At 42.2% G+C, this 12540-nt stretch overlaps 1 protein-coding gene across 1 annotated transcript in view; it reads right to left on the reverse strand.

Annotated features, from left to right (window-relative positions):
• Positions 1-5942: 5942 nt before the first annotated feature.
• Positions 5943-12540, reverse strand: part of arhgap1 (Rho GTPase activating protein 1) — a 28938-nt gene continuing 22340 nt past the window's right edge. Inside the window, exons 7-13 of the mRNA XM_061716005.1 lie at positions 11762-11860; positions 11577-11684; positions 11415-11491; positions 8689-8766; positions 8301-8429; positions 8106-8209; positions 5943-6488 (exon numbers count right to left, since the gene is read on the reverse strand). Coding sequence (XP_061571989.1) covers positions 6321-6488; positions 8106-8209; positions 8301-8429; positions 8689-8766; positions 11415-11491; positions 11577-11684; positions 11762-11860 — 763 coding nt within the window. The 3' untranslated portion in view covers positions 5943-6320. The remainder of the gene's footprint in view (positions 6489-8105; positions 8210-8300; positions 8430-8688; positions 8767-11414; positions 11492-11576; positions 11685-11761; positions 11861-12540) is intronic.

Raw genomic sequence — 12540 nt, forward strand, 5'->3', positions numbered from 1 at the left:
GGGAAAAAAGGCCCTCCTTTTGTCAAAAGAATAAAGAATGAAGAAAGAGAAAAATTCCTACAGATACAATAGGGCCTTCGCACTGTAAGTGCTCGGGCCCTAATAAGACAAATATTCATGTTATGATTTTGAGTTTTTGCAGTGTACCTGAGAGCGCCTTCCTCCCTCCGTCACACAGAGGTGTCAGGGGCTGCCGTCGGCAGCCGGAGGGCCTGGAGCCCCCCAGAGGGCACGGCCGGGTTCAAATCCTTCAATTAGCGACTTTGGTCTGAACAGAGAGAAGATTCTTGTGGCCGGAATTTCCTCTGCGTGTCGGACCGCTGGCTCGGCGCCGCAGGGGAATAACGCCGGCCCTTTAAGACGGCAGCCGGCGGGCCTGGAGCCCCCCGGAGGGCACGGCCCCCCCGGGGGAGCCCCTGGCAGAAATGCCAGCCGTGTTTGGATGTTTTGTCTGAGAAAACTGTCCACTTTTAACATTTCCAGGAACATGCTGATCTTGTTTTATCGTGCTTTTATAGAATCAGTTTTATCTTTCTGTCTTGCTTCATGGTTTGGAAATGTGTCCTTTAAAAACAAAAACTGTTTAAACCAAATCGTGAAATGGTCGAGTAAGATCATTGGTGAGTCTCAGCTTCAGCCAGAATCCCTGTTTTCTAAACAAACGCTACAAAAACATCTTTGTACCAGCAGCCATCAGTATTAACAAGTGAGAGAAACTGCAACATAACCTTGTATTTATGTTTTGTATTGTTTCCTTTATCTTGTTTTTATATAAGGGGAAATTTTTTATCCTTTGGCTTGAATATTTTAGTGTTTTTTTTTTATCTACTGATGTTTTAACTTATCTTAATTCTTATCTTGGGACCGTCCTTTTTGTTCTTTTAGCCAAAGCTGTCGTCACTTTATCTGGTCCTGTGTTGTTGAGTGTCTGGTTTTGGATTGTATGTATAATACGAGATGAATCACTCACTGTAAACCACATTTACTCAAGGGTACAATAAATAAATCTAATCTAATCTAAAAATCGAATCTAGAAGAGTGAGGGAGGTGAAGATTGTGAGGCTCTTGCCAGAACTTCTCCATCACACACAGCTGAAGCCGGAGGAGCTTCATCGTAGTCAGGACCCCCCTCCCTCCACCCTCCGCCCCTCCGCCAAATGTCCTTGATGTTATCAGGCGGCTCGTACAGTTTTGAAACAGGGATCCACAGGTGTTCGTGGGAGAGGGGGAGGGGTTAGTGGGGGCAGAGTCACCTTGTTTACATTCCACCAGGAAGATTGTGACCAGGAGCGATCTGCCTGAGACCGCTCTGAAAAAAACAGGCAGCCCAGTAATTTTCCGTCTGCGTTCAGTCCCTGGTTCATCAACTCCAATCAGACGAATTTGTGATCACTTCCCGCCAAGCTGAGCTTCCAACTTCTCCAGGGTGTTATCAATCTTGCCAATGAGCTCAAAGACCGCCGCTAACCTGCGATTCTGTTCAAGAATCGCATCTAGCTTACGGCTCTGCTCCCCCAATGTAAGAGTCTGAGCGTTGGTCGCCTTGCTTGACCCCTAAGCCATGTCCGGCAGCTCTGAAAGAGCCAAAACAGCTGTCGATGACTTACGCGTTTGTCGATACACCAGGAACCCCCCCCCCCCCCCCTCCGATCAAGAGGATGATCAGGAGAAATCCTGCTATCATAATTCCAATTATGAAGCATCTTCAACATCCTCGACAGACAGAATTTTGAGACGCAAAGGCTTCCAGCAGAGTTATTATCGTTCACGAAAACGAACGAAATAACGAAAACTAAAATTGAAAAAACAATTTCGTTACACTTAACTAAATAAAAATGAAAATTAAAAGACAAAAACAAGAACTATATTGCGTGTTTAGAAAACTAACTAAAACGAACTGAAATTATAGATAGAATTTCCTCCGTTTTCGCCTCTTGGTATGATCAATTTATTCTGCTCTGGCCGTTTATCTCCAACTGGCAGCTACGGCACCTGAACGCCTCACGGTCCGTGACGTCAAAACTAAAACTAAAACTAAAACTAATAAAAACTAAACTAAAATTAAGCATTTTTGAAAATATAAAACTAGCAACCCCACACTAAAAACGAATTAAAACTAACTGAATTGAAGGAGAAAAAGTCAAAACGAAATAAAACTAAACTAAAATGAAAAATTCTAAACTATTATAACCCTGGCTTCCAGTATTTGTAGGAATCCATTGTATATCCAGAAAAAAATGTCCCATCGGGGCAAGATTGGGCAATTGTGCCGAGAGACCAGTTAATCAATTCCATGATTGTAGAGTTTCGGAGGAGTGAAATATAATAATATGAAAAATATAATCCTGTAAAAACAACAAGAACACTGTTTTCCTTTAGCGTGTTTATTGTTCGTTACACTGATTACAGTAATTCACCATCGTACATACAAGACTAAGATCCAAGGTTCTGAATAATAAAAGTAAAAGTATAAGATCACTCAGCATCAATGAATCAGCATCAGGACCTCCCGTCACCATGACAACGGTTACAGTACAGAGATCACCGGGGCTGGAACTGATCCCAGAACCCGGACCAGAACTAGATACGGACGAATCGCACTTCACTCGGATCAGAGATCGACTTTATTGGCAGAAAAAGAAGAAAAAAGAAGTTTATCCAGATTGTAAGTTAAAATAAAAATACACTTTTCTACGGAACGTGAAGTAAAAACATCGTAAACTGAAGCAAATGAAAGTGAACGAGGGGGAAACGCCCGCGGCCTCGTAGTTGGAGCAGAACTTAGTGTTGAATCTGACAGAGATCGAGGTCCTGGGCCGGTCCGGGACTCGAACCCCCAACCCGACCAAGGCTCGCTAGTATTTAAAGCTAATCTACGGACACACTGGCACTTGGACATGATCACTCGGGGCTACAGATAAGGCACAGCATGCACACACACACACACACACACTCTCACACACACATATTGCTGTTGTCTTCGATACAGAAACAAACTGTTTTATTCTTTTACTTGATTTTTTTAAGTCTGATAAAACTGTCCAACTCTTCACATCAGAGTCGGATCAAATAATATTCATTAAAAACAACAACAACCACCACGTGGAACAACGTTTACACCCCATAATAATCACCCACCAATTAGAAAATAACTTCATGTCTATAGTTAACGCCGCAGACACACACGTGTGTGTGCCGGGCGGATGATTGGCATTTACACACATTTACACACATTTACACACACCTACACACCAGGTACACAACGACAGCATGTCCATCACCATGGAAACGGGACGGGGGGGTCACGACGAGGTCACGCCGACTACGGGAGAAGAGAAGAAGAAGAGATGACAGGAAAGTCTCTGGGGAACTTTAATCCTCAAAAAATAAAAACTTTCAGGGGCTTTAGCTGCTCTGACGTCGTCAGGTCGGGGTTCAAATCCTTCAATTAGCGACTTTGGTCAGAACAGAGAGAAGATTCTTGTGGCCGGACTTCCTGTGCGTGTCGACCCCCGGGGTCGGCGCCGCGGGGGAATAACGCCGGCCCTTTAGGATCTGAACCATGACAGGAACTCCTTTATGCCAGCGGGCACAAGCGGGTCACATGACTGCAGGTTCTCCGGAGGCCTCCATCTCCCACTCTGATAAGTGCGTTGCTTGTTGGGACTCGACCCTGCAGACGCCCGGTGACCGAACACCAGCTCCAGCGGCAGCTGAAGAGGAGTGTCATTACCCGATTTGAGTCACACATGTGCAGTCGCGTCCAACATCGTCGGCCATCTTGGAAAGCAACACCACTTGGACAAACTACAGTTACGTCGCCAGACAAGATCTAAACACACACTTGTTTTGATATACACCACTCACAATAAGTTAGGGATATTATTATTTACATGATTGCTTTTCCTATTTGGTCTGAATTTTAATTAAATAAGTAAAAGTTTTCATTAGTTTAATATTACCCCAAAAATGTATACAATAAAAATAGTCTCTCACAACATCCCTAACTTATTGTGAGTAGTGTGTGTGTGCGTGCGTGTATATATATATATATATATATATATATATATATATATATATATATATTTTCCTATATATATATATATATATATATATATATATATTTCTCCTATATATATATATATATATATATATTTCTCCTATATATATATATATATATATATATATATATATATATATATATATAGATTTCTCCTATATATATATATATATATATATATATATATATATTTCTCCTATATATATATATATATATATATATATATATATATATATATATATATATATATATATATAGATTTCTCCTATATATATATATATATATTTCTCCTATATATATATATATATATATATATATATATATATACACACACACACACACACACACGCACACACACACACTACTCACAATAAGTTAGGGATATTGTGAGAGACTATTTTTATTGTATACATTTTTGGGGTAATATTAAACTAATGAAAAGGTGTTTCTTCTCATTCATCATTAGTAATATCAAAGGGAACTTTTACTTATTTAATTAAAATTCAGACCAAATAGGAAAAGCATCATGTAAATAATAATAATATCCCTAACTTATTGTGAGTAGTGTGTATCAAAACAAGTGTGTGTTTAGATCTTGTCTATCAAGTCTGGTGACGTAACTGTAGTTTGTCCAAGTGGTGTTGCTGTATGTTGCTTTCCAAGATGGCCGACGATGTTGGACGCGACTGCACATGTGTGACTCAAATCGGGTAATGACAAGGAGCAACGTGACCCGTGCTGCTCCCTGAACCCCCAGAATGCTCGGCGTGTACCCCATGGAGGGGGGGGGGGGGGGGGACTAACACATCCTAAGTACCCAAAAAGCGAAGATGAGAACCTTTACTGACATCATCCGGGAAGACGGGGAGGAGGAGGGGGGGAGCTTCAAAATTCAGCAACATCTGGAGTAAGTGCTACACATGTGACGCGGCTGCCGACTGGACCTTCCTCAGGAAACGAGCCGTCACCATGGCAACAGGATGGGAGGTGTGGCGAGCCCCCAGCAGCGAGGTGATCCCTCCAGAACTAAAGGTTAAGACTTGTTTACGTGACGGTCCCGGGGTCAGAGGTCAGGGGTCAGGGGGGGGAATAATCTCAGAGAAACGTCACGCCGGCATCAGTCCGGGTCCGGCTCTCCCTTCACCCTCCTCCAGTTACAGCACGTCAGCGATTGTCCACACGGTTTAGTACCGAGGTCCCGTACAAATCTGTACAGGAGAGAGGCTGGGGTAACCACGGCAACAGCTGTCCATGTCCCAAAGCTCAGCATCAGAGAGAGAGAGGATGTTTAGAATCTTCCTCCCAGCAACGTTTTGATTCGGGGACAAGTTGAGGAAAATGAGAAGTTCACTGCAAAAACTCAAAATCTTACCAGGAATATTTGACTTATTTCTAGTTAAAATGTCACATTTTTAGTCAAAAAAATCTCATTATACTTAAAACAAAAAAAAAAAAACTTGTTATTTGACAATTTTCACCTGTTTCAAGTAGATTTTCACTTAAAATAAGTAGAAAAATCTGCCAGTGGAACAAGATTATTTTGCTTGTAATGAGAAGATAAATCTTGTCCCACTGGCAGATTTTCTACTTATTTCAAGTGAAAATTTACTTGAAACAGGTGAAAATTGTCAAATAACAAATAATACGTTATTTTTCTGGTAATTACTCTTGTTTTAAGTGTAATGAGATTTTTGGACTAAAAATTAGACATTTTAACTAGAAATAAGACAAGACAATAAAACAAGAGTAATTACCAGAAAAATAACGTATTATTTGTCATTTGACAATTTTCACCTGTTTCAAGTAAATTTTCACTTGAAATAAGTAGAAAAATCGTATTTTTTTCTTATTTTAAGTGAAAATCTACTTGAATCAGGTGAAAATTGTTGTTTTTTCCAGTGATAAGTCTTGTTTTAAGTGTAATGAGATTTTCTTTTACTAAAAATGAGATATTTTAACTAGAAATCAGACAAATATTCTTGTTAAGATTTGGAGTTTTTGCAGAGTTTGGCTGCAGAGAGAACATTAATACTAATAGTTTGGGGTTAAATCAGCAAAACACCTCTGGGGTACCGACCCAGTGGTTCTGCTGAAGGGTCTAAGGAATGTTTCCACATGCTGGGGGTCACATGACCATGGGGGAGGAAGGGCCGCCCCCCCACTGAAGGGACAGGATGTGACTGGTCCAGGTTCGTCCTGATTGGTCAGCAGCTGCTGGGGTTTGAGCGGTGATGGGGGGGTAGGGAGAGACGGTCGGGGCTCAGACGAAGACCAGGTGCTGCTGGTCCAGCAGGGTTCTGGTGAAGTTGTTGATGGGTCCGATGGCGCTGAGCGACATGGCGTTGTCCCGCCCCCACAGCAGGTTGGGCCCGAACACCACGGCCAGGTTGCTGTTGGTCATCTTGTTCACCTCGCTGTTGGCCGACACCTGGAACCACCGAGGAATCAGGTTACAGGGGGAGTTTCATTCAGAATTAAGTCAGAACTAAAAATTAAATCTGATTTAAAATGAGTAAAAATTACCATGTAAAACACCTAATTCTTAATGAAAATGGCCATTCCGAATTAAACTTAATTCCGAAGTAAGTGGCTGGTTTATTAAGATTTACCGTAAATCCAAATAGAATAATTCCGCGATCATGTATTCACTAAGGCCCTGTTTCCACGGAGCAAAAACTGTGGTGTTTTCATGCGTTTTGTTCGTTCGTTTACACGAAAACGAAGCTCAAAGTCTCCAAAAATGATCATTTCTGAAAACTCCGGCCAAAGTGGAGATTTGCTACAACTCCGTCTTCACGTTTGCTTGTAAACGGAGGGAAACGGAGATTTAGGCTTCAGAACGTCACATTATGCTACAGAAACGTCACCAGCGTCATGTGTGCGACCTGTGTTTACAATTAGTTTGTAACCGTCAATATTTTCTTGTATTTTACCTGTTTTATATTCTAAAGTCACAATTAAAAGTAACTCCACTTCTCTGTCACTCCAAACCAAAGACTCTCATTCCGTCTTGGAAGTAACTGGCAGTCCAGGCTGATTTATGGTTCCGCGTTACACCAACGCAGAGCTACGGCGTAGGCTACGCGGCGACGCACACCGTACGTACGTAGGCTACGCCGTCGATTTAACGCTGAACCATATTATTCAGGCTTCACACGTGTCATTTGTTGATGTTTTTTTCCAGGATTCTGATTGGCTAGCATGACTTTATCTTCTCGTTACACTGCCCCCTGCAGGTTTGGATGCTCATAGCACCTTAACAGCGTATTTATGCAGGTTCGTCTAAATGAGGGAATTTTTCAAAACGTAGAGGGGGAAATATCCGTTTTTGTAAATACCCGGCTATGTGGAAACGTGGCCTCATTCTGCTTTAAATTAATTCCGGTCTTTCTTTCTGCTCGTTCCGTCGCCCGTCTGTCTCCATGACGCTTATATTCCGCGCTGGGCTGGTTTTCCAAACAAATGGTGCGTCCGAAATCCCGTACTAAAAAGTATATACTAAAAAGTATACTTAAGTTTGACACACTTTTGAGTAAATATCAGTAGTGTGCACTGTGCATTAATTGGGATGTACTATTAAGAGCGCACACGTCACTTCCTGCCGTAGGGAGGAAGTGACGTGTCACAGCAGCAGTAGCAGCTGTTACCATGGTAACAGCAGCAGCAGCAGAAACCGCTCCGCTGTTTCCCGTTTATTCTGGCCCAAACAAGATGACATTATATAATATTATTATATACTAATATTATATTAATATTATATAATAATATTATTATACTTATGACATATATGTATCACTTAGCAACCAAACACTGCTGCATTGCATTGTGGGAAGTTTCTGCTCAGCTAGTGTCCATCAATCCACACTAATACATTTCTCCAGAATGAGTATGGATAGAGCTACTATTGAGTACATTCTAATGTTTCAGACGCACTAAAAAATCTTGCATACTCATTTTGCTACTCATTAGGGTGGAAGTATGGAATTTCGGACGCAGCCAAAGTTTCAAGATGGCAGCACGCAGTAAGAGCAGAGACCACCCTCACCTGTGCCAGGAAGGTGACCAGGTACCGCAGAGACTGGTAGTTTTCCTCCGGCAGCGACTCCACCAGAACCTTCAGCGCCTCCACCTGGCTGTCACTGGACACGGCTGGGGAGGAAACAAGCACCGGTCAGAGGTCACAGGTCACAGAGGTCAGGCAGAGCCACACACACACTCACACACACACACACACACTCACAGGCGAAGTTGACCACGTCGTTGTACAGCTGGTAGGTGAGCAGCGGCTCCGGCAGCTCCCGCAGGAAGGTCTTCAGGATGACGGCGGCCAGGTGGACGTCCTCCATGTCGCTGAAGTTCACCAGCCCGCCTGAGACGCACAAGGAAACTTTATCTGTATAGAACGGGGGTCGGCAACCCGCAGCTCTTTAGCGCCGCCCTAGTGGCTCCTGGAGTTTTAAAAAAAATGTTTGACCTTTTTTTCATAGCTTCATAGGAACTAACAGATCAAACATGTATTCTGGTCCAAGACCATTCAGGTCTTTGTAGACCAGCAGGAAGATTTTAAACTCTATCCTTTGACTGAGTGGGAGCATCAGCTCCCTCCTCTTCCCCCACCTGGCTCGTACCTGAGTTGTAGCGCTGCTGCACCTCCTTCACCAGGGTCACGTTGGCCGACCGCCTGAAGATCCCCTCCATCTCCAGACCTGCCGACACACACAATATACTTTGTACTTGTAGAAATATTTTGTGCGTGTGCAAAACATTTTTGTAGCTGTGGAATTAATTTGTCTGTGTGCAACATTGGATATACAAAGCTAAAAACATTTTTTACAAAAGCTACAAACTTTTTTTACAACTACGAATTATATTATAATTCGTAGTTGTAAAAAAAGTTTGTCTACAAGTACAAATATTTTTTACAAGTACAAATATTTTTTGCACATGCACAAAATATTTTGTACAAGTACAAATATTTTTTGCAAGTATAAATATTTTTTGCATGTACAAATATTTTTTGCATGTACAAATATTTTTTGCAAGTACAAATATTTTTTGCACACGCACAAAATATTTCTACAAGTACAAATATTTCTACAAGTACAAATATTTTTTGCAAGTACAAATATTTTTTGCACACGCACAAAATATTTCTACAAGTACAAATATTTCTACAAGTACAAATATTTTTTGCAAGTACAAATATTTTTTGCACACGCACAAAATATTTCTACAAGTACAAATATTTCTACAAGTACAAATATTTTTTGCAAGTACAAATATTTTTTGCACACGCACAAAATATTTCTACAAGTACAAAGTTTATTTACAGATACAAAATATTTATGGCTTTAATTTGAGCCCATAGTGTGATGTCACACAAGTAGGACTGAAACGATTCCTCGAATAATTCGAGTATTTCGATTACAAAAAATTGTCGAGGCCTTTTTTTCTGCGTTGATGAATCGTTTAATTTTGCAGCTCAAAGCATCGTATTTCACCCGGACTACGTTTAATGCGTCACAACGCGCTGACGCCACGCACGTAGAGGAAGAAGAAAGAGACGGTGGATATGTTTGGTTTTAACTAAAAGAAAGGGCAGAAAATGTCAAAAGTGTGGGTCATTTCCAGCTGGAACCAAGGCGACACTGTTGCATGTTTCACTGTAAGACAGAGCTGATACACAACAGTCCGTCCTCAACGCTGCAGCTTCTCCACCAACACCCTGTTTACTCCCAGAGCGGAGGACCGTCACCCAGACACGGGAAAATTAAGTTAATGTAGCGCTAATTAATGAGATTAACCTTACGGTACCTTGATAACAGAACGTTAGCCCTGTGGAAGGCTAGGTTTCTGTTAATTATTACGACTGTCGATGCGGCTAACGCATTTAAGTTGTAAAAACACAGAGCTGTAGAGAGATGAGGGTGAAAAATAAAAAAACGTAATAAAGCTAACTGGGTAGTTTTCAGTTTTAGCTCTGTAGTCATTGATGGATAAAACAAGCAGCACTGGAGCCTAATGAGCTCCAATACAGCAGGGCTCAGAATTGTATTTGGACACTGTCAAAACTCAAAATCTCATCAAGACTTTAACTTAAAACTTAACTAGAACTTAAACTTTGCTTGACACAAATGAAAGTTCAATTGAAACACGTGGGAAAAACACCTAACCTTTTAAGTGATGTGTGTTATCAGGTGTAATGGCATTTTTAGGTTAGAAATAAGAACATTTCTTGGTAAGATCCTTAGTTTTTTGAGTGAAGGCAGTGAATTTGGTCGACTGGTGTAAGTTCAGGGTTTTTAAATGCACAGCCATGAACATACTGGATTATATAATTTAGTCTTAGTGATGTCCAAACATCTAACATCTTATGTACATTGTACTATTGTATCTGTAGGAAAAACATTTTTTCCTTGTTTTTTTTTTTATTTTTCCGACGAAAGGAGGGCCTTTTTTCCCCCTAAACGTGCCCCAAAAGTCACCAAATTTTGCACCAAGCCAGGCCTGGTGAAAAATGTGATATTTAATGGTTTACATTATTGGGCGTGGCCTAATGGCTCAACAGCGCCCCCTAGAAAACTTTGTGCCTCAAGCCCCACAATACGGTTTGACGTACATGCACGAAAATCAGTACACACCTTCCTTCCTTCCTACCTTCCTTCCTTCCTTCCTTCCTCTTTTCTCCCTCCCTTCCTTCTTTTCTCCCTCCCTCCCTCCCTTCCTTCCTCCTTTCCTTGTTTTCTCCCTTCCTTCCTTCCTCCCTCCTTTCCTTGTTTTCTCCCTTCCTTCTCCCCTTTCCTTCCTTCCTTTTTCCCTTCCTTCCTTCCTCCCTTCCTCTTTTCTCCCTTCCTTCCTTCCTTCCTTCCTTCCTTCCTTCCTTCCTTCCTTCCTTCCTTCCTTCCTTCCTTCCTTCCTTCCTTCCTTCTCTCTCCCTCCCTCCCTTCCTTCCTTCTTTCCTTCCTTCCTTCCTTCCTTCCTCCTTTCCTTGTTTTCTCCCTTCCTTCTCCCCTTTCCTTCCTTCTTTCCTCCTGCTCTCTCCTTCCTTCTTCCCTTCCTTTTTTTCTCCCTCCCTTCCTTCCTTCTCTTCTCCCTTCCTTCCTTCCTTCCTTTTTCCCTTCCTTCCTTCTTTTTTCCCTTCCTTCCTTCCTCTTTTCTCCCTTCCTTCTCCCCTTTCCTTCTTCCCTTCCTTCTTTTCTCCCTTCCTTCCTTCCTTACAATTTCTTACCGTGGGGAATTTTTTTGACGGTTTATCGTGAATGGTAAAATATCTCCCATTCCTACCGATTACTCAATGGAATTTTCAGTACAATACTCGATTACTACAATATTTAGACGGGCTCCGGAGCGTTACCTTGCTCCGACAGGAAGCCGATCGTGTCCCTCATCACCACGGGAACTGGATCCCCGTCTGGGCTCCTCTCTCTCAGTCTGGAACAGACAAACACAGGTGAGCGTTGGCGTTTTGGTCCTAGTCAAACCTCTGGTGACGGCGTGACGGTCACTCTTCACTCACAGCGGCAGCGGCAGCCCGAACACCTGGCTGGGGAGGGGGGGGCTCCGGGGCGGGGACATGGGCGGCTGGGCCGCCGGTTTCAGGGACGCCCTCAGCTTGTTGTCGTACCTGAGGGAGGACATGGAACCGTCAGCTCCGGGAGAACCAGTGCATTCATGCGTCACAGAAAGGTGAGCGGCTCTTACTCTCGGACGCGGGCGGGAATCACCAGCTGGTCACACTTCACCACGTCCTCCAGCTCGCTCAGGTAGCTCACGTAGTTGATCTTCCTGCCAAACTTGAAGCTGGAGAACAGACACAAGTCAGTGACTGTGTTTCCATGCATCAATAACCCTTTTAAAACCCGAATATTGGCAATAACCCGAATTTGCACGGCCATGTAAACACCAATAACCCCTTTGAATAACCGGAATTTGTTCATGTTCGGGTTTTTAAAACCTGAATATGATCCCTGGGTTACTCCTTTTCTAACTGAATATTGGGTCATGTAAACGCCAAACGGAATATCCCCATCAAACGGAACAGGAATTTGTTTTCTGCACATGTTCTGTTCACAAGGAATCCTGGTCTTTTGAGTCCAGGAAGTTCTTATAAACACGGAGAAACAAGACCAGGAGGAGACTAATCACTTCATAAATGTAATGAAGGATATGAACATTTCTGCATTTGTAGACGGTAGAAAGTACCGGGATAGAAGATTTACTAAAAGTTGCTGAAGCAGCATTTGTTTTGAATTTGGATACAGGAAGAAGAAGCTGAAATGACGGGAATTGCGTCATGATGTTCTCCGTGCGTCGCTGGTTTGATCCAGATATCCCAAATGATTAATCACCATGTAAACGGAATATTCCCAATGTTTCAGTAACCAGAATATTAGCAATAACCCAAATTTTGACTGCATGTAAACGTAGTAAGTTTCAGTCATTCACCACGCATCGTTTACTCGTGTTTCTTCTTCATGTTA

This window comes from Cololabis saira, chromosome 24 (assembly GCF_033807715.1).
Source record: "Cololabis saira isolate AMF1-May2022 chromosome 24, fColSai1.1, whole genome shotgun sequence".
In the NCBI taxonomy this organism is placed as follows: domain Eukaryota; kingdom Metazoa; phylum Chordata; class Actinopteri; order Beloniformes; family Belonidae; genus Cololabis; species Cololabis saira.